Source organism: Chiloscyllium plagiosum, chromosome 4, assembly GCF_004010195.1.
Source record: "Chiloscyllium plagiosum isolate BGI_BamShark_2017 chromosome 4, ASM401019v2, whole genome shotgun sequence".
Taxonomy (NCBI): Eukaryota; Metazoa; Chordata; class Chondrichthyes; order Orectolobiformes; family Hemiscylliidae; genus Chiloscyllium; species Chiloscyllium plagiosum.
The window spans coordinates 53,611,982-53,631,584 of NC_057713.1; the positions used below are offsets into that span (position 1 = coordinate 53,611,982).

General features: G+C 41.2%; 1 protein-coding gene across 1 annotated transcript in view; it reads left to right on the forward strand.

Annotated features, from left to right (window-relative positions):
* colec12 (collectin sub-family member 12) overlaps positions 1–19,603 on the forward strand; it is a 204,107-nt gene that overhangs the window by 148,432 nt on the left and 36,072 nt on the right. Inside the window, exon 4 of the mRNA XM_043688229.1 lies at positions 11,574–11,672. Coding sequence (XP_043544164.1) covers positions 11,574–11,672 — 99 coding nt within the window. The remainder of the gene's footprint in view (positions 1–11,573; positions 11,673–19,603) is intronic.

Sequence of the window (19,603 nt, forward strand, 5' to 3'; positions counted from 1 at the left end):
ATATTGCGTGCAATTCTGGTCTCCTTCCTATTGGAAAGATGTTGTGAAACTTGAAAGGGTTCAGAAAAGATTTATAAGGATGTTGCCAGGTTTGGAGGAGTTGAGCTATAGAGAGAGGCTGAACCGGCTGGGGCTGTTTCCCCTGCAGCGTCGGAGGCTGAGGGGTGACCTTATAGAGGTTTACAAAATTATGAGGGGCATGGATAGGGTAGATAGACAAAGTCTTTTTTTCTGGGATCGGGGAGTCCAGAACTAGAGGGCATAGGTTTAGGGTGAGAGGGGAAAGATATAAAAGAAACCTAAGGGGCAACTTTTTCACACAGAGGGTGGCACATGTACGGAATGAACTGCCAGAAGAAGTGGTGGAGGCTGGTACAATTGCAACTTTTAAGAGGCATTTGGATGGGTATATGAATAGGAAGGGTTTGGAGGGATATGGGCCTGGTGCTGGCAGGTGGGACTAGATTGGGTTGGGATATCTAGTCGGCATGGAGGGGTTAGACCAAAGAGTCTGTTTCCATGCTGTATATAGAGTCATAGAGATATACAGCATGGAAACAGACCCTTCGGTCCAACCTGTCCATGCCGACCAGATATCCCAACCCAATCTAGTCCCACCTTTCGCCCTGACAGGAATATACTTTCTCTGGATTCTTGTTATCTCATTTCTGAAGGATTCCCATTTTCCAGCCGTCCCTTTACTTGCAAACATCTGCCTCCAATCAGCTTTCGATCTGGTCTATCCTTTTCCATCACTATTTTAAATCTAATAGAATTATGGTCGCTGGCCCCAAAGTGCTCCCCCACTGACACCTCAGTCACCTGCCCTGCCTTATTTCCCAAGAGTATGTCAAGTTTTGCACCTTCTCTAGTAGGTACATCCACATACTGAATCAGAAAATCGTGTTGTACACATTTAAGAAATTCCTCTCCATCTAAACCTTTAACACTATGGCAGTCCCAGTCGATGTTTGGAAAGTTAAAATCCCCTACCATAACCATCCTATTATCCTTACAGATAGCTGAGATCTCCTTACAAGTTTGTTTCTCAATTTCCCTCTGACTATTAGGGGGTCTATAATACAATCCCAATAAGGTGATCATCCCTTTCTTATTTCTCAGTTCCACCCAAATAATTTCCCTGGATCTATTTCCAGGAATATCCTCCCTCAGCACAGCTGTAATGCTTTCCCTATCAAAAACATTACTCCCCCTCTTCTCTTGCCTCCCTTTCTATCCTTCCTGTAGCATTTGTATCCTGGAACATTAAGCTGCCAGTCCCGCCCATCCCTGAGCTATGTTTCCATAATTACTATGACATCCCAGTCCCATGTTCCTAACCATGCCCTGAGTTCATTGTCCTTCCCTGTTAGGCCCCTTGCATTGAAAAAAAATGCAGTTTAATTTATTAGTCCTACCTTGTCCCTGCCTGCCCTGACTGTTTGACTCACTTTTGTTCTCAGCTGTACCAGTCTCAGATTGATCTCTTTCCTCATATCTCCCTGGGTCCCACACCCACCCATCCACCCCCCCCCCCCCCCCACCTTACTAGTTTAAATCCTCCCAAGCAGTTCTAGCAAATTTCCCAGCCAGTATATTAGTCCCCTTCCAATTTAGGTGCAATCCGTCCTTCTTGTACAGGTCACTTCTACCCCAAAAGAGATTCCAATGATCCAAAAATGTGAATCCTTCTCCCATACACCAGCTCCTCAGCCATGCATTCATCTGCTCTAACCTCCTAATCCTGCCGTCACTAGCTCGTAGCACTGGGAGTAATCCAGATATTACTACCCTCGAGGACCTCCTTTTTAAATGTCTGCCTAACTCTGTGTAATCTCCCTTCAGAATCTCAACCTTTTCCCTTCCTGTATCATTGGTTCCAATGTGGACAATGACCTCCTGCTGTTCCCTCTCCCCCGTGAGAACATTCTGCACCCTCTCTGAGACATCCTTGATCCTGGCACCAGGGAAGCAACACACCATTCTGCTTTTTCTCTGCTGGCCACAGAAACATCTGCCTGTACCTAGGACTACAAAATCCCCTAACACAATTGATCTCTTGGAAGCTGACGTACCCTTCCTTGCATTAGAGCCAGTCTCATTACCAGAAACTTGGCTGTTTGTGCTATGTTCCCCTGAGAATCCATCACCCCCATTTTCCAAAACAGCATACGTGTTTGAAATGGGTATATCCACAAAAGACTCCTGCCCTAGATGCCGACCTCTCTTACCCTTCCCGGAGTTAACCCATCTATGTGACTGTATCTGAGACTTTCCCCCTTCCTATAATTGCCATCCATCACATACTGTTGCTGTTGCAAATTCCTCATCACTTCTATCTGTCTCTCTAACCGATCCACTCGATCTGATAAGATTCGCATCCAGCAGCATTTATGGCAGATATAATCCGCAGTAACCTTTGAACTCTCTTTAAACTCCCACATCTGACAACAAGTACATATCACTGCAAAGGCCATTTTTGCGCCTTCACAATCTACAGACCCAAAAAATAACACCGTCTTATTCCTCTACAAACACTGCCCCAGGTTAAATTATAGCTGTGGCTTATATTTTAAGTTTAATCAAGAGACTTATCTTCAAAAACATATGATCAGGAAATAGCCCACTGTACTCACTACTGCAACCTTTCTATTGGACAGGCTTAAAACAACGATTAACTGATCTGATTCTGTGTTGTGAACTTCGCCCAAACCGGTTCCTCCAAGATGAGTTGTGAAATTCACTGTTTGTTAATTTTCCCAGATGCACTCCGATGTCCAGCGACACATGAATTCAAAAACCACAAAGGCAGTAACTGTGCAGGTTCTCTCTCTCTCTCTCCTGCACTGTCCTCACCATGTGCTTCCTTTGTCTGTTCTTCTCCCTTTTAAAACTGCTGTAGTTTTGACTTTTTTTCCCAAAGTTCCAAAACAATGCAACAGCATATGAAACAGTAATTGCTGCTCCTGGAATTCCAGGAAATCACCTCTAACACCGAAATTACCTCAAAGAAAAAGAGCAGCTCTTACAGCCAGAAATTTTTCCAGTCCTCCATCTTGGATTACTATGACTCTGTGACAAATTAACGAGCATAGACATCCAATTAAATTGAAGTACAGAACTTGTGTACTTCAACTCTGATATATCAGCATCTTTTTGAAAATACAGGTTTACTTGAACAAAATGGTGATGAGATGCATCTGACTTCATGGAAGCCAGATCAATGTCCTCAGATTCAGGATATGGTCAAGCTTTGAAATATAATGGTGGTTCCCGAGTCCCGATTGTTTTTGACTTGGTGAACATAATGGCCCCAGCACTAAGTATTAACCATTATCTTTCCCAATTTGTAACTGGAGGTAATGTTGGTTTATCCAGTCTCGACAGCTACCATTAACCCTCAATTTTCTGTTTTGTAGTTCATGAACAGCTTTCTATCCATTCTGCTCCTTGGCCCCTGATTTCATATGCTGTGACCTCATTTTCAAGATGCATTTGCATTTAAATATTCCAGTTATTTCTGATTTTCACAACCCCAATATCACTGTGACCACTCCTGGTGTGATACATATTTCCTTGAGACAAATAGATGAAGATTAGAAACTCCCACCTGAAACTGGTGAGACTGTTCACATGCAATGTAAGTGTCATATTATAATATGTTGCATTCGATTTTGCAGACACTTTGGACGTTCCATTTTGAGGAGCTGTGTATTTTGACTAAAATATTTGTATGGGGGCATCCAGTGATTTCCTGGGTTCTCAGGCAGTCCATCATGATCACCAGCCTTACCTCCGCTGACTCTGTCTACACTTCCCCTGCCTTGGGAAACCAGCCAAAATAATCAAAGGCCCCTCACACCCCAGTTATACTCTCTTCCAGCCTCTTCCATCAGGCAGAAGATACAAAAGTTTGAAAACACATACCAGCAGATTTAAGAACAGCTTCTTCCGCAGTGCTATCAGACTTATGAACCTCTCATATATTAGAGTTGATCTTTCTCTGTGGCTGTAACAGTTTATTCTGCATTCTGTTCTGATGTACTTATGTAAGGTATGATTTGTCTGGTTAGCTTGCAAAACAATACTTTTCACTGTAACTCTGTACATGTGACAGTAATAAATCAAATCAAATATCTGATGGAGTAGATCAATACTGCAGAGATAGAGGCAATTTAGCTCCTTTTTGGCATCTCCACCAAACTATATTACTATTTGAGATCTAAGTTGCTGCAGGCTTTTATAGTCCTCACAACCTGTTAGCTTTGATGCACACGAACTTGGAAGCTGTAGTCTTATCTGATGCTCACCCGTCCATTTAAATCAGCTGACCCAAGCGATTAAACAGCTAAGCTCTGGAGCTCAAGTCAGCTGTGTTAAAAAAAGAATACACTACCCGACTCGTGCTTTAGGAAGTGGGTGGAAAACAATATTATTTATCTGAAGTTCAGAATGGAACCAGCTGTAAGGAATAAGATGCTGTTGGGCCCAGATTTATGTATTACCATTGGAACATCAAATCATAGTCTGCAGGTATGGCAGAAGCTTTCTTTTCAATCAGATTAACATTCCAAAGTTTCAATCATTGCACTTTTTATTTCTGCTGAAAATACAAGTCAGAGTATCAGCATTTTAATTTGATTCCCATTCTGTTCAAATGATTGAAATGCTCCAGGGTTTGGTGGAACTATTGCAAAACAGAAAAGCACATGACATCTACAAAAAGTTTCCTTTTCCACCACATGAGGACACCTGGGTGAGGACATGTAACATCTGTTTCCATTTTGCATCAGAAAAATGCCAAATATATGAGTTATTGCAGGAATAGCAACCTCCCAGTACACAGACTGTTAGTTCTGGACCACTGTCAGCTCTCTTTCATGTTATTTTGCAGGATTATTGGCATCCTCCAAGTTCTGCCACACAGGAGGAAAAATGACTCCAGCACGCCTTGAGTTTTTGGGGAAGAAAGAAATTATCCGCTGGAATCAAACTTTAGTGGATCCATTACTGTTGTTCATCCCTTAAATTTTATGAGAAGCAAAATAAATAAATCAGGCTGAATAGATGGACCTGAAACTCAGGTGGTCAAGTAATATAGTAATGTAATACTCTGTGGTGTGCAAGAAACATGCATAAGCTTGTCTGACTAAAAAGTACTTCAATTAGGTGAGATCCTGCACCATGATACTCAAAAATATTATCCATAATTTCAGTAAAATTGCACTTGTAGATAGTTAGTGGCAACTATATATCAGAACTGCATTGTCAAAAAATTAAATCTGTCATTTATCCATTTTTATTTGGGAGTGGGGAAGTATATAAAATTATTGTAATTCAGTGGATTGAGAAACTAAATGCTATCTATAGCAAACTATTTCCTCAAGAACTACTCTTTCATTCAGTCATTGATTTCTGTGTTTTTAGACAATTACATCATGTTCCTTAAAATTATTTCTATATTGAGTTTATTTCTTCAACTCCCTGCCTAAAGGCAGGTTCTTGGTGATTAATTGCTAAACCACAGCAAAGTGCCATGTTTTGTTTTACTACAAACTGGGCAAGAAGGTATGCCCTGAGCCAACCTCGATGAAGATTGAGCCCCATTCAGATTGATGTTAACCCAATCCAAAACTTTGATGTCTCGCCAACAGTGCTAACTCTGAGTTTGCTGCATCACTTCGAATAATTGTGCTGAATGTACTTGGCATGAAAAATGCCATCAAAGCCATACACACATGCGTCAAATCTTCTTTGCTGCCAAACACCAACTTTTCTTCACCCCCTCAAGGATCCTTCATCAATGCAGAAAATCTGTCAAAACTTCCTGACCATGACTCAATCAATTAGTCATGCTGCGGGAGGTCTTGAGTTGTTGTTAACCAAAATGTTACCTTTCCTCTTCTGTGATGCTACACTTTTCCAAAAATTAGTTTAAGATCTCCTCAAGGTTTGCAAGAGCCACTTATTAACACCATCCCAGAATTCTATTCCACAAACTGATCATTCTCTACCAAAAATAAAATTTCCATGGATCTAATCTCACTGCCTGCTTTGTCATTTTAAATATTAGGCCCCTATTTCTACACAGTCCATCCACTACATATTATTAATGTGCTGAATAGTTTTAAAAATCAGAATTAGATACTGTTTAATTTCAGAGATTTCAAACCTAAAGCACAATTTCTGCCTCTATAGCTCAATGCACATAGAGTCATAGAGATGTACAGCATAGAAACAGACCCTTCGGTCCAGCCCCTCCATGCCGACCAGATATCCCAACCCAATCTAGTCCCACCTGCCAGCACCCGGCTCATATCCCTCCAAACCCTTCCTATTCACATACCCATCCAAATGCCTTTTAAATGTTGCAATTGTACCAGCCTCCACCACATCCTCTGGCAGCTCATTCCATACACATACCATTCTCTGCGTGAAAACGTTGCCCCTTAGGTCTCTTTTATATCTTTCCCCTCTCACCCTAAACCTATGCCCTCTAATTCTGGACTCCCCGACCCCAGGGAAAAGACTTTGTCTATTTATCCTATCCATGCCCCTCATAATTTTGTAAACCTTTATAAGGTCACCCCTCAGCCTCTTTGTGTGGGGGCTCAGCCCCAGCCTGTTCAGCCTCTCCCTATAACTCAAATCTTCCAACCCTGGCAACATCCTTATAAATCTTTTCTGAACCCTTTCAAGTTTCACAACATCTTTCCAATAGGAAGGAGACCAGAATTGCACGCAACTCCACCTTCAAGGAGCTATGAACCTGCACTCCAAGGTCTCTTTATTCAGCAACACTCCCTAGGCCCTTACCATTAAGTGTCTAAGTCCTGCTAAGATTTGCTTTCCCAAGATGCTGCACCTCGCATTTATCTGAATTAAACTCCATCTGCCACTTCTCAGCCCATTGGCCCATCTGGTCCAGATCCTGTTGTAATCTGAGGTAACCCTCTTCGCTGTCCACTACACCTCCAATTTTGGGTGTCATCTGCAAACACTTCATCCAAACCAATCTCATTACCCTACTTTGCATCTTCTCTAGAGCCCCAATATCCTTATTAAGGTGAATGGCAGTCAGCTTTAGATTAATACAGAATGGCAAAATCCTTAGGGAGCAGTCAATGGTCACTCCCGATTTGCTCCCTTCTTGTCACCTTTACACTAAGCAGTCACCTTGACACTCCATCTGAATTCTGCATAATAATGTAAGAATCATCATCACTTTTTACCCACTAAAAATGGGCAACTTCACTTGAATATTTTACTATTTGGAGAGGAGGATAAACATGTGTTTACATGTGTGTGCTGACAGTTTGTTAATTAGGCATTGTGATATTTGATTTTAATATTAAGGAAGTGGTTATAGTAATCTAGGGTCCAAACTAAGAAAACACCTGGATTAATGCGAAAAAATTCTCTGTATGTAACCAGACATGTGTCTTATCTTTGCCTTGCCCATTTAACCTTAATTTCTGTCCATTACCATGTGTATTTTGATTGCCACTCTGTCTATGAACGAACAATTTTGACATCATTTTTATCGGGATCAAATACCTTCCTTTCTTGATTAATTCTTCTGTTTCCTTTACCTGCTGCTGTCTACCTGGAGGTCTGCTGTTGTCATGGGTTGATGACTATCCATGGCTATCTATGGGGCTAATACAGTGTGAGATCCTGAACTCTTTGCAGGCGATTGGTTACTTGCCTTTCTGAGTGTCGTGGCAGTGCCCAGTGAGTCACAGAACTTGCTGATTTTCACCTTCTGACCGATTGTTCTACGAACTTGTTAAGATGTTTTTCCTTTGTCCACCATACCCAGTCTTTGTGCACTTGAAGAGGTGATGATCCCACATCACAACAGCCAAACCTGCTGGGTTGTTCATTTAGTTTTGCTTGTCTGGCAAATCAAGATCCTGGGGTACAGCTAATGGTAAGCAACCAACTACCTGGAGTCATAAGTGAGAGCTGGCAAGTTGTAGGACACAGTTTTTTTTCCTACCTTCACCCATGGTGATATCCATCTTGGCAGGAGCACAAATATACAAGCAGAAGATTTGTTTTCAGTTCTGTAGAAATGATTGGAAAATACCAAAGAATCAGAAGTAATTTGTATAAAAACCAAAAGAGTTTTTATATGAATGAAAGTGATGATGTGAGATGAAATACAGTCAAACAAGGAGTATGTAAGGGTTTATCACTGTACTTATAATCTCGATAATGGGAATAACAACAGAATGAATTCATTTCTCACAATGGCTGAGGTTACCATGAAGGACCCACCTTCTTAACCTCTCCCCTCACCTGAGGTGTAGTGACCCTCAGGTTAAATCACCACCACTCATCTCTCTCTGATGAGAGAGAGCAGTCCTCTGGAACTATGACTGCTTTAATGAAGTTATATCTGAAAAACTTTACAACCTTGAGGTGATAAGTATTTGTTGTTGAACCGTAAACAACCTTTGATAAGTAGATAAAACATTGTATTAATGCTGACAATAAAGAGGAATTACAACAAATCCTAGATGATGTTAACAATGTTATAAAGAATTTAGTAAGGAAACTAAATTACTGTTAGTAGCAAGAAAGCCACAAAGCCAAAAGTGACAATGTCAATTACCACCCTAATAAAAATGGATCATGAGTGACCAAATGATCAAAACTACACAAAGCCTTTGAAATCGCAGCATTTAGAAGAGTGTTTAGAATATGGTAGAAAGAGAGAATAAAAAATGTAATACAAAGAACACTGGCTGAAGATCACATCAATGATAAAATGAGCCAAGAAAAATCAAGGGCTGAGTTTAATCAGAAATTGGCTAATTGTAAATTTGATGAGTTTCATGGAGGGCTTCTCTCCATAAGTCCCAGTGAGTTTTTTAACGCTCTCGTCCCAAACACTTCTCATTATCTATGCATGAAGCTGCTTTGGTACCCCACTCATCATACTCTTCCATTCGCCACAGGCAGAAGTACTTATCACTGCGTGGGATCTCTGGCACTGGAACCTTCTTTAAACCCCAGCCACACAAATAGCCAAGCACTCGCAGTTGCTGTTGCGCTGAATACTTCCTGCACATGTTGGACAGAGAGAAATTGGTATCCCACTTTGCCAACATCATCAACTCCTTTCTGCTGATCATGGTTGATTCTCCCAATATTTTCGCGAATGCCCACATGTTCAGGGACTGAGATAATCCAGCCCCCGAGAAATTTTTGGTCAAACAGCCCAAATGAATTGACAAAAAAGAGCTTTCAGGAATCATTGATAACAGCTTTCTACACAAGCAGCTTGTGGAACATTGTATCTAACTCCCAAGGAAGAGAAAGAAACTGAAAGAGAAGGGATATTTCTTCTGTTTTGTCCAAATGCAACCAAATAGCTTTCCCTTAAATGTAAGATTAATAATTTCCACAGAATTGTTCCCACTACACTTCCAAAAAGGTCATTGCTCTGATGTCAGTTCTGTCAATCTTCCCAGTTTGTATAATTGACAAACACAAATAAAAAGTTAAGGGTCATGATGCAATTAAGGTACCTACGAGGGCTGAAAAGAGTAGAAGAGAACTTAAGGTAAGTCAAGAAATATTGGTTGGTTAATAGCAAATTTGGATTCCAGAAAGTTGTAGATTGTTACAGTGTTTTATGTTTTAAAAACTACTTGAACTGAAATGAGAAGGAGCTGTTTTATAAACCAGTGTTTTGAAAAGCAAGCAACTGTATACGTATGGCTTGCATCCCAAAACACTGTTTGAACCAGCAGTAATTACACTTTCAGTTGAAGATGAAGAGGAGCCAATGGGCTCTGTATTCAGATGCAGATGGGTGGCAACAAGTTGATTAGTCCATGGGGTAGTGGCAAGTTGACGACAGAGACCTTTGGCTTGGCAACTACTGTGTGATAGGTCCTCAGGTGGCTGAGCAGCTTGAAGTTGGAAGCAAGTTACAAAGACACAGAAAAAGTGTGAGAGAGAGAGAAAGAAAAGCTGCCCAGATGCTGCCTGACCTCTGCTGTCAAAAGCTCAGGTTAACCTGAAGGAAACCAGTAATTCCTTCAGCAGTTGGTATGAGCTGTTACCAATTTTCAAATGATAAATCAGTGAATCAGCTATTCTGTACTACTTACAAACAAGTGAAAGCATCCAGACGAAGACATCTGAACAAGGGGTTTTGTGTGTGTGCGTGTGCTTTTATTATTTTTGTACAACTCCAGGAATGATGTGGGTTATAACAACAGGAGGAGCAAGTGAAGGACATGTTCTGTAGTGAGCAAGGTTAGATCTCATGGAATACAGGGAGAACTTGCCATTTGGATTCAGAACTGGCTCAAAGGTAGAAGACAGAGGGTGGTGGTGGAGGGTTGTTTTTCAGACTGGAGGCCTTTGACAAGTGGAGTGCCACAAGGAACGGTGCTGGATCCACTACTTTTCATCATTTATATAAATGATTTGGATGTGAGCAGAAGAGGTATAGATAGTAAGTTTGCAGATAACACCAAAATTGGAGATGTAGTGGACAGCGAAGGAGGTTACCTCAGATTACAACAGGAACTTCATCAGATGGGCCAATGGGCGAGAAGTGGCAGATGGAGTTTAATTTAGATAAATGCGAGGTGCTGCATTTTGGGAAAGCAAATCGTAGCAGGACTTATACACTTAATGGTACGGTACTAGGGAGTGTTGCTGAATAAAGAGACCTTGGAGTGCAGGTTCATAGCTCCATGAAAGTAGAGTCACAGGTCGACAGGATAGTGAAGAAGGCGTTTGGTATGCTTTCCTTTATTGGTCAGAGTATTGAGTACAGGAGTTGGGACATCATGAAGCAGCTGTACAGGACATTGGTTAGGCCACTGTTGGAATATTGCATGCAATTCTTGTCTCTTTCCTATTATGAAACTTTAAAGGGTTCAGAAAAGATTTACAAGGATGTTGCCAGGGGTGGGCGATTTGTGCTATAGGGAGAGATTGAATAGGGTAGGGCTGTTTTCCATGGAGCATCAGACTGAGGGGTGACCTCATAGAGGTTTATAAAATCATGAGGGGCATGGATTGGATAAATAGACAAAGTCTTTTCCCTGGGGTCGGGGAGTCCAGAACTCCAGTAAAGGGCATAGGTTTAGGGTGAGAAGAGAAAGATATAAAAGAGACCTAAGAGGCAATTCTTTTCACTTAGAGGGTGGTACGTGTATGGAATGAGCTGCCAGATGAAGTGGTGGAGGCTGGTACAATTGCAACATTTAAAAGACATCTGGATGGGGATATGAATAGGAAGGGTTTGGAGGGACATGGGTCAGGTGCTGGCAGGTGGGACTAGATTTTGTTGGGATATCTGGTCGGCATGGACAAATTGGACCAAAGGGTCTGTTTCCAATCTGTACATCTCTATGACTCTATGAAAGATACTAGTCTTGGAAGTTGCAGAGAAACATAACTGTTCACATTTTGGCCTGTTAGAGATTCTGAATACAAGGAGCTTAATGAGGCAAGGAAATAAATAAGGCATAAAGTACAACCAATAGGTTAATAATATGTTTGCATTGATATACTCATTCCGATTCGTTTGCCTGTTGCAGTTGTACAAAGAATGGACACTGTGACCGAAGGAATGGAAACATCACGAAAGAGTTATACAGAGAAACTAACTGCAGTCGAGACAGATCTGAAGAAATTAGGTAAGCCTTATAATAATCTTTGTGCTGGGAAAAATAGTATTAGACAGAAATCAACAGTGGCTAAAGGTATTTCAGTATCAAATTTAACTAAAGTCTCAAAATTACAGTAAATTACAGTAATACATGAGGAGACACTGTATAATCTTTCTTGCCTTACCAGATTTTTTTCAAAAGAGGTGACGTTATATTTAAGCTAAATGTATTCATGCCTCTGTTGAACTTATAACTGATCAAATGTCATACAAAGATTCAAAACATTCTTATGTTAATATCACAAATAGTAATTTCCTAAATGAACAATCTGGGTTGAACTTCATATGTTTTTTTGCTAAGTGTACATTTGCATTGTGTCTTTTGGAAGGTTTTTCACTTAAGACCCAGCAAGATTTCTCACCGTACTTACCAAACTCACCTAACTGACTACATACAGAATCCTGTGGCATCCCTCTGATTCTATCCTACCAAACTATGAGCCATTCCTGGAACAATTTGCCAATCACCGACTCTCTGCCAATAGGCAACCATCTTTTCCACCTGTGCCATATCTAAAAGGCCAGTATGCTCCAAGACAAGCAATTTCAATCTGACATTTCCCTCATTGGGAATGTAATAGCACAGGAGCTACAAAGTCACACTGTCTACGGCACATGGCTGAAGCTCCTTCACACATACAACCCCGTTCTTTTATCCTGGTCGCTGTTTGAACTCCAGGCCACACACTTTATCTGCCCTTAGAAATATCCCATCTAAACACCCTTTCAAAATCATCATTACTGTGCCCCCAGTGCCTGTCTAAAAGAAATTCTGCAAAGTTATATTCAGATCCGTATCACAGCCTCTCCTGGCTCTTCTTGCAGTGCAAGCCAAATCCTGGTCATGGTTTTGGTTCCATTCTGGTCACCTGCATTATTAAAGATATAGCACATCATGGTGATATTTACATCATCAACAATAGGTAACTTTTCAAAATACACCAGGAGTGGATGACCTTTCCAGATCTGCATTTGGAAGTTTTAGGATGAGGGGGTAACATATGGACTAGCAATCTGATCTGCCCATTTTAAACAACATATACACATTGTTTTCATTGGGCAATGGGGACAGTGGTTAAAATCAGTTTCTGTGTCTTTACTTTTTTTTAACTTTTACATTTTGTGACAGAGTTTAGTGCTGGATATTGATGAAGACAGCACTCACTGGTCAGAGAAACAATTAACATTTTGAGTAGAGTATGATTTCTTCAGGAAGAATGGTTTTATTGGATTCAACACAGCAACTCTGCTTCTCTCTCCACTGACACTACAAGACCTGTTGAGTTTTTCCAGCCTTTTATCATTTTATTTGAGATGTGGAGTATCCACAATATTTCACTTTGAGACACATAGGTCAGGATTGAACAGAGGAGACCACACAGCAAGCCCAATAAAAAGAGCATTCTGCAGGCTCAGTCCCACCTACAGTTGGAGGCAGGAAAGAAAGCAAGCAAGGCCCAGTTTTGGGCCAAATCTTTATGACAAAAGAAGTCAGAGGCAGATTTGGGCAGGCTAATACTGAGGTGTCATCAGCAATCAGGAGAGCAGATAAACATTGCAACAGAAAGCAGTACACAAGAGAGCAGAGGAAAATTGGGGAAGTGGTAATATAATTGGAATATTAAGTCAGAGACCCAGGTAATGTTCTTGGACCCCGGTTCAAATCCTGCCACAGCAGATGGTGGAATTTCAATTCAATATTGAAAACTGGAACTAAGGGTCTTAACAATCATGAATTCATTGTTGGAAAACTCCATCTGGTTCACTAATGTCCTTTAGGGAAAGAAACTTTACCTGGTCTGACCATCATGTGACTCTAGATCCACACAGTATAGTTGACTCTAACTGCCCTCTGGGCTATTAGAGATTGGCAACAAATGCTGCTTCACCAATGATGCCCTCACCCCATGAGTGAATAAAAATTAAGAGTCAAGTAAGCATAATGTAGGGCATGTGCCCGAAACGTCGAATCTTCTGTTCCCTAGATGCTGCCTGACCTGCTGTGCTGTTCCAGCAATAAAGTTTCAGCGCTGAAGGTGAATAGTGGCAGCTGAGCCAGTGAGCTATACATCCCATTCTTTTCATAGCTTCTGCACATTAACAAAAGTCTGTTGGATCCAAGCTAGTCAAGATAAGGTATCCTCGGTCGAGATTGGGATCAGATTCAAGAATGGACAGCAAGGCTAGTCAAAAAAGTGGAAGTCAGGGTTTTCTCATGAAGTGGGTGGACAAGATGCAAGAAAGAGCAATGAGGGTATCAGAGAAGGCAGCAGTTTGAAGGGGATTGCAGAGCAATATGGGCTGTTGGTGAGGGCCCTTTTCCACCAGAGCCCATTAGTTCTGAAAAATGCAGGATTGGTAATTGTTATGGACTAGACCAGACCCTCCTCAAAATATTTTAAGAAGTAAAGTGCTGTATTCGAGATGCAATTTAGCTGGTCGAACTACTCGATATTAAGCAAAATACAATTTATTTAAACACTGTAGTTAAAAAAAGAAAGAAGAACTTAGAAGAACTTAACTGTATTGGAAAACTTAACAGAGCACCGGGTACAGTAACTATTACTAGTTAACTGTTTCAGTATAGTAACATCCCATAAACACACCCCTTGGCAAGAAGGCAAAGTCAGAAAAGATAGTTTCATATGCAATCCAGCAGCAAAGAGAAATGCCAGCTTCTAGCTGTAACCAAGAGAGGGGAGAAAAATAGCTTCCACTCCTTCAATAGGCTACCAGCTGCTGCCGAATATAAAAGCTAAAAAAAAACAAGAAATACTGGTCTGTGAGAGCTGGCCAGACTGCTTCTATTGTTCCAACTTTAAAAAACTCCAAGGCCTCACAAGCTGTTTACATTACCACAGACTGATCAGAACCTCTCATTCAATCTCTCTCTTAAAATAAACCCAGGGTAAAATACACCTATTAAAGTCACAGCATTGTCACATAGTTAAAGCTAACCTGATGTAGGCTTTAGGTGTGGGACCCTGGCAGCAGATCAACTGAGGCTGATGCGATTAAAGTGGCAGAGTTGGGGAGTTTTTTCCATCCCTCTACAATTTGTTGATTGACACTAGATAATAGAGCAGATATAATGAGCCAAATGGCCTCCTTGTACACTTTGATAATTCAGTGATTGACCAGCACTGTTTTTTTTGCTGAAACATTTATGCACTAGTTAATAGCACTATAGGATCTTTCAGGCCACGTTATGTCTTACAATCTATATTCGTTGGAGTGATGTCGTTCAGCAGGGCTGGAGGACACAAAGAAAGATTTGAGTTAGGGATGGGGACTTATTAATGAAGAACAATATTGGTCAATGAATGGTTCTTAGTCTCGGCAGTGGTTGGGAAGAGAAATGGGAATGGAAGTGGGCAAACTACAGTAATGGTGTAAGTTGTTATCAGAATTAGAATCAAAGTTGGGGCTGACAGTGCAGAAAAACAGAGCATGGATAGCAGTCTTCTCAAGCTGTCAAAGAAAAATAAAGTTCATACCCAGATACACAAAGGAAGATGTCTATCAGTAGGATCTAGGTTTGGACAACAAGGAAGGTGCAGATTGGCACCAGTATTGAAGGGCAGGCTAGGGCAGAAATGAGGTCTGTGACCAGCAGGAGAAGGAGTCTGTGCAGATCTAGCAGTAACCAGCAGGAAGGAGGATAAAATAGCAATGGGATGAAAGCAGATTTTTAAACTATCAGAGGGTTAGTGGAATTATTGAGTTTTTAATGTGCTTATAAGATCCGGCTTAGGAGACTAATTACATGCAAAATACTGCCACCTGCTGATAAGAAACAAATTAGCAACATCACATCCATATCTGAATTTATGTTCCACTTAAAATTCCTCCATTCAAGTTTCCTCGTCTAATTCTATCAATATAGATCTCAATTCCCTTCTCCTTCATCTAGTTTCATATTAAGTGTAATTACACCATTTTCCTGCATCAAGACATAGTAGACTGTCACACGGTAAGTGTATCAACATCATGGTTGTAAAATAGATTCATAGTTCGAGTAATTTTGGTGCCACAGGTTCCATGATAACACCAAATTGACATGTGCTTAGTGCATTGGAGTTCTGGGCATGACCTGCCCTGAATGTTATCTTTGTGAGGGTATCAGTATTGGTGCAAGGAGTGTGAACTAGAATTAGAAAACTGACAATAGCTGGAATGGAAAGGTTGACAATGGCAGGGGTTTTGTCAACATGTCCTGAATTGACAAAACCCCTGCCATTGTCAACCTTTCCATTCCAGCTATTGTCTTCCAGTAACCATGCCAACTGTAATTGTGTTCAACAGCAGTTAAGCGACCCACCCTTCTCACTACCACAATTTAAAAGGATGGTTAACATTCAAATTAATTGCTGATTAATTTCTGCTGGCTCCATTGAATTTGGAAAAGAATTCACTGGATTGATGGGTTAGGGAAATTACTAAGTGAGTTAGTGAAGTCAGGATGGAGTGGCTGCATGAGAAAAATGCCTTATTTATGACTGTAATAATTCATAGAATCTCTACAGTATGGAACCAGACCATTTGGCCCATTGAGTCCACATCAACTTTCGGTATCTAACTGCATTTCCCATGGCTAGTCCATCTAGCCTGCACACTCTGGGCAATATAGCCAATCCACCTAACGTGCACATCTTAGGACTGTGGCTAGAAAGCAGAACACCCAGAGGGAACCCACACAGGCTCTGGTGGAATTGAGCCCAGGTCCCTGGTTCTGTGAGGCAGCAGTGCTAACCACTGAGCCACAGTACCCTTCTGGTCAGGTGATTGCTTTCAGTAATGGGTAGTATCTTTGCCATTTCCGTTAGGGTGTATTATGAAGGGGAGATGGAGATGGCTCTGTTTCGTGAATACCTTCACCTTTCTCCATATGATGCTTCATTTGTCATCTCCTTGTCTGCTCACTCAACCAACTTCTGTCCATTTGCAAACTTTTCTGTGTCCTCCTCACAGCTCACTTACCCACAGCCTACCCTGGAATAAGTTATCTTCCCTGTACAACTGTAGCAGAAAACCTCTGCAACAAATGACAACATTCCATTTGTCAACCTCATAGACGTTTCTGACTGCCTTGGATACAGAGGGGATGTTTCCCCTCACAAGGGAGAACGAGGAGGCATAGTTTAAATGTCTCCCACTGGAGACAAGGATGGGGAAATTTATTCCTCAAGAGGGTAGTTAATCTTTGAATTTCTCTTCTACAGCGAGCAGAAGAGATATATATATTGAATATATTAGAGGATGAGTTAGGCAGATATTTAGCTTAAAAGGGATCTGAGAGTTATGGGGCCAGATGGAAAAGTGGAGTTAAGGCTGCAATCAGATTAGCCATGAACTTACTGAATGGCAGAGCAGGCTCAATGAGCTGGATAGCTGACTCCTGCTCCTATTTCTTAACATCTTACGGTCTTCGGCAAGTGTTACTTCACAATATTCCTATCTTTTTAAATACGTTCATCATGCTGAGCCCTGAGGAAGGGAGCCCTGTCGTCAGCATTACTCCTGCGTCAAGTGCAAATTAACTGATGCAAAGTACAACTTCCTTCATTCGTCCTGAATAATGTACCGTAGCCCAAGTAGAACATCCCCAGAGAATCAGTGTGGCAGTTTTCCATTTCCTGCATTAACCATGCTTTAGCCTATTTGAAAAATGTTGTCAATTCTTGCCAAATAAAGGACATATTTTATAAGCCTTCATTGCCATTGGATTAAGATTTCCTAAACTCAATTCACGTAATATCTATTTCACTTACAAACAATAAAGACTTCATTTTTGCTTCTGACAAAAGGTTATTGACCTAAATTTTTTTTAATTTCTCACTCCAGAAATACTTCTAGGTATTTCCAGTATTTTCAGTTTTTACTTCATTTGTCTTACCTTGTTTTTAGCAGAGCATTCACACAGTCTTTAAAAAATGTGGCTTTTGATTGGTCTGTTAAAACAAATAGTGAATGTATTGGGCTCCATCTGGAAGTAATTCCCACTCATGTTTATCATAGAGTCATAGAAATGTACAGCACAGAAACAGACCTTTCGGACCTACTCGCCCATGCTGACCAGATATCCTAGATAAATCTAGTCCCATTTGCCAGCATTTGGCTCATATCCCTCTAAATCTTCCTTTTCATATACCCATCCAGATGCCTTTTAAATGTTGTAATTGTACCAGCCTCCACCACTTCCTCTGGCAGCTCATTCCATTGAAGCAACACCCTCTACGTGAAAAGGTTGCCCCTTAGGTCCTGTTTAAATCTTTCTCCTCTCACCTTTAACCTATGCCCTCTAGTTTTGGACTCCCCCACCCCGGGGAAAATACCTTGTCTATCTATCTTATCTACGCCCCTCATGATTTTATAAACCTCTATAAAGTCATTCCTCAGCGTCCACCATTCCAGGGAAAACAGCCTCTCCCTATAGCTGAAACCCTCCAAACCTTTCAACATCCTTGTAAATCTTTTCTGAATCCTTTCAAGTTTCACAACATCCTTCTGATAGCAGGAAGACAAGAATTAAATGCAGTATTCCAAACGTGGTCTAATCAATGTCCTGTATAGCCGCAACATGACCTTTCAACACCCATACTCAATGCATTGACCAATGAAGGCAAGCATACCAAAGGCTTTCTTCACTATTGAGTCTACCTGCAACTCCATTTTCAAGGAACTGTGTAATCTGTGGTCCGAGGTCTCTTTGTTCAGCAACACTGTCCAGGACCTTTCCATAAAATATATATGTCCTGCCCTAATTTGCCTTTCCAAAATGCAGCCTCACATTTAGCTAAACTGCATCTGCCACTTCTCGGCCCATTGGCCCATCTAACCAAGATCCCATTGTAGTCTGAGGTAATCTCCTTGCTGTCTATTGGACCTCCAATTTTGGTAGCATTTGCAAACATATTATCTATACCTCCTATGTTCACATCTGAAAAATAACTCTCCACCTTCACCCTCTGTCTTCTACCTTTAAGCCAGTTCTGTATCCAAATGGCTTGTTCTCCCTGTATTCCATGTGATCTAACCTTGCTAAACATGAGGAACCTTGTCAAACATTTTACTGTGATCATGTCCACTGTCCTCCTTGTTATTTCTTCAAAAATCTCAATTAAGTTAGTGAGACACAATCTCCCATGTCCAAAGCCATGTTGACTATCCCTCATCAGTCCTTGCCTATGCAAATACATGTAAATCCTGTCCCTCAGGATTCCCTCCAACAACTTGTCCACCACCGATGTCAGGCTCACCAGTCTATAATTCCCTGGCTTTTCCTTACCAACTTTTTAAAATAGTGACACCACGTTGGCCAGCCTCCAGTCTTCGGCATTTCATCTGTGACCATCGATGATCCAAATATCTCAGCAAGGGGCCCAGCAATCACTTCCCTAGCTTCCCACAGAGTTCTAGCGTACATCTGATCAGGTCCTGCGGATTTATCCATCTTTATCTGTTTTAAGCTGTCCAACACCTCCTTCTCTGTGATATGGATATTTGTCAAGATATCGCTATTTATTATTCCATGTTCTGTATAGAACATAGATAGAACATAGAACAGTACAGCACAGAACAGGCCCTTCAGCCCACAATGTTGTGCCGACTATTGATCCTCATGTATGCACTCTCAGATTTCTGTTCACCATATGCATGTCCAGCAGTCTCTTAAATGTCCCCAATGACCTTGCTTCCACAAGTGCTGCTGGCAATGCATTCCATGCTCTCACAACTCTCTGTTTAAAGAACCCGCCACTGACATCCCCTCTATAGTTTCCTCCAACCAGCTTAAAACTATGACCCCCCCCACCCCATGTTAGCCATTTCTGCCTGGGAAATAGTCTCTGGCTATCGACTCTATCTATGCCTCTCATTATCTTGTATACCTCAATTAGG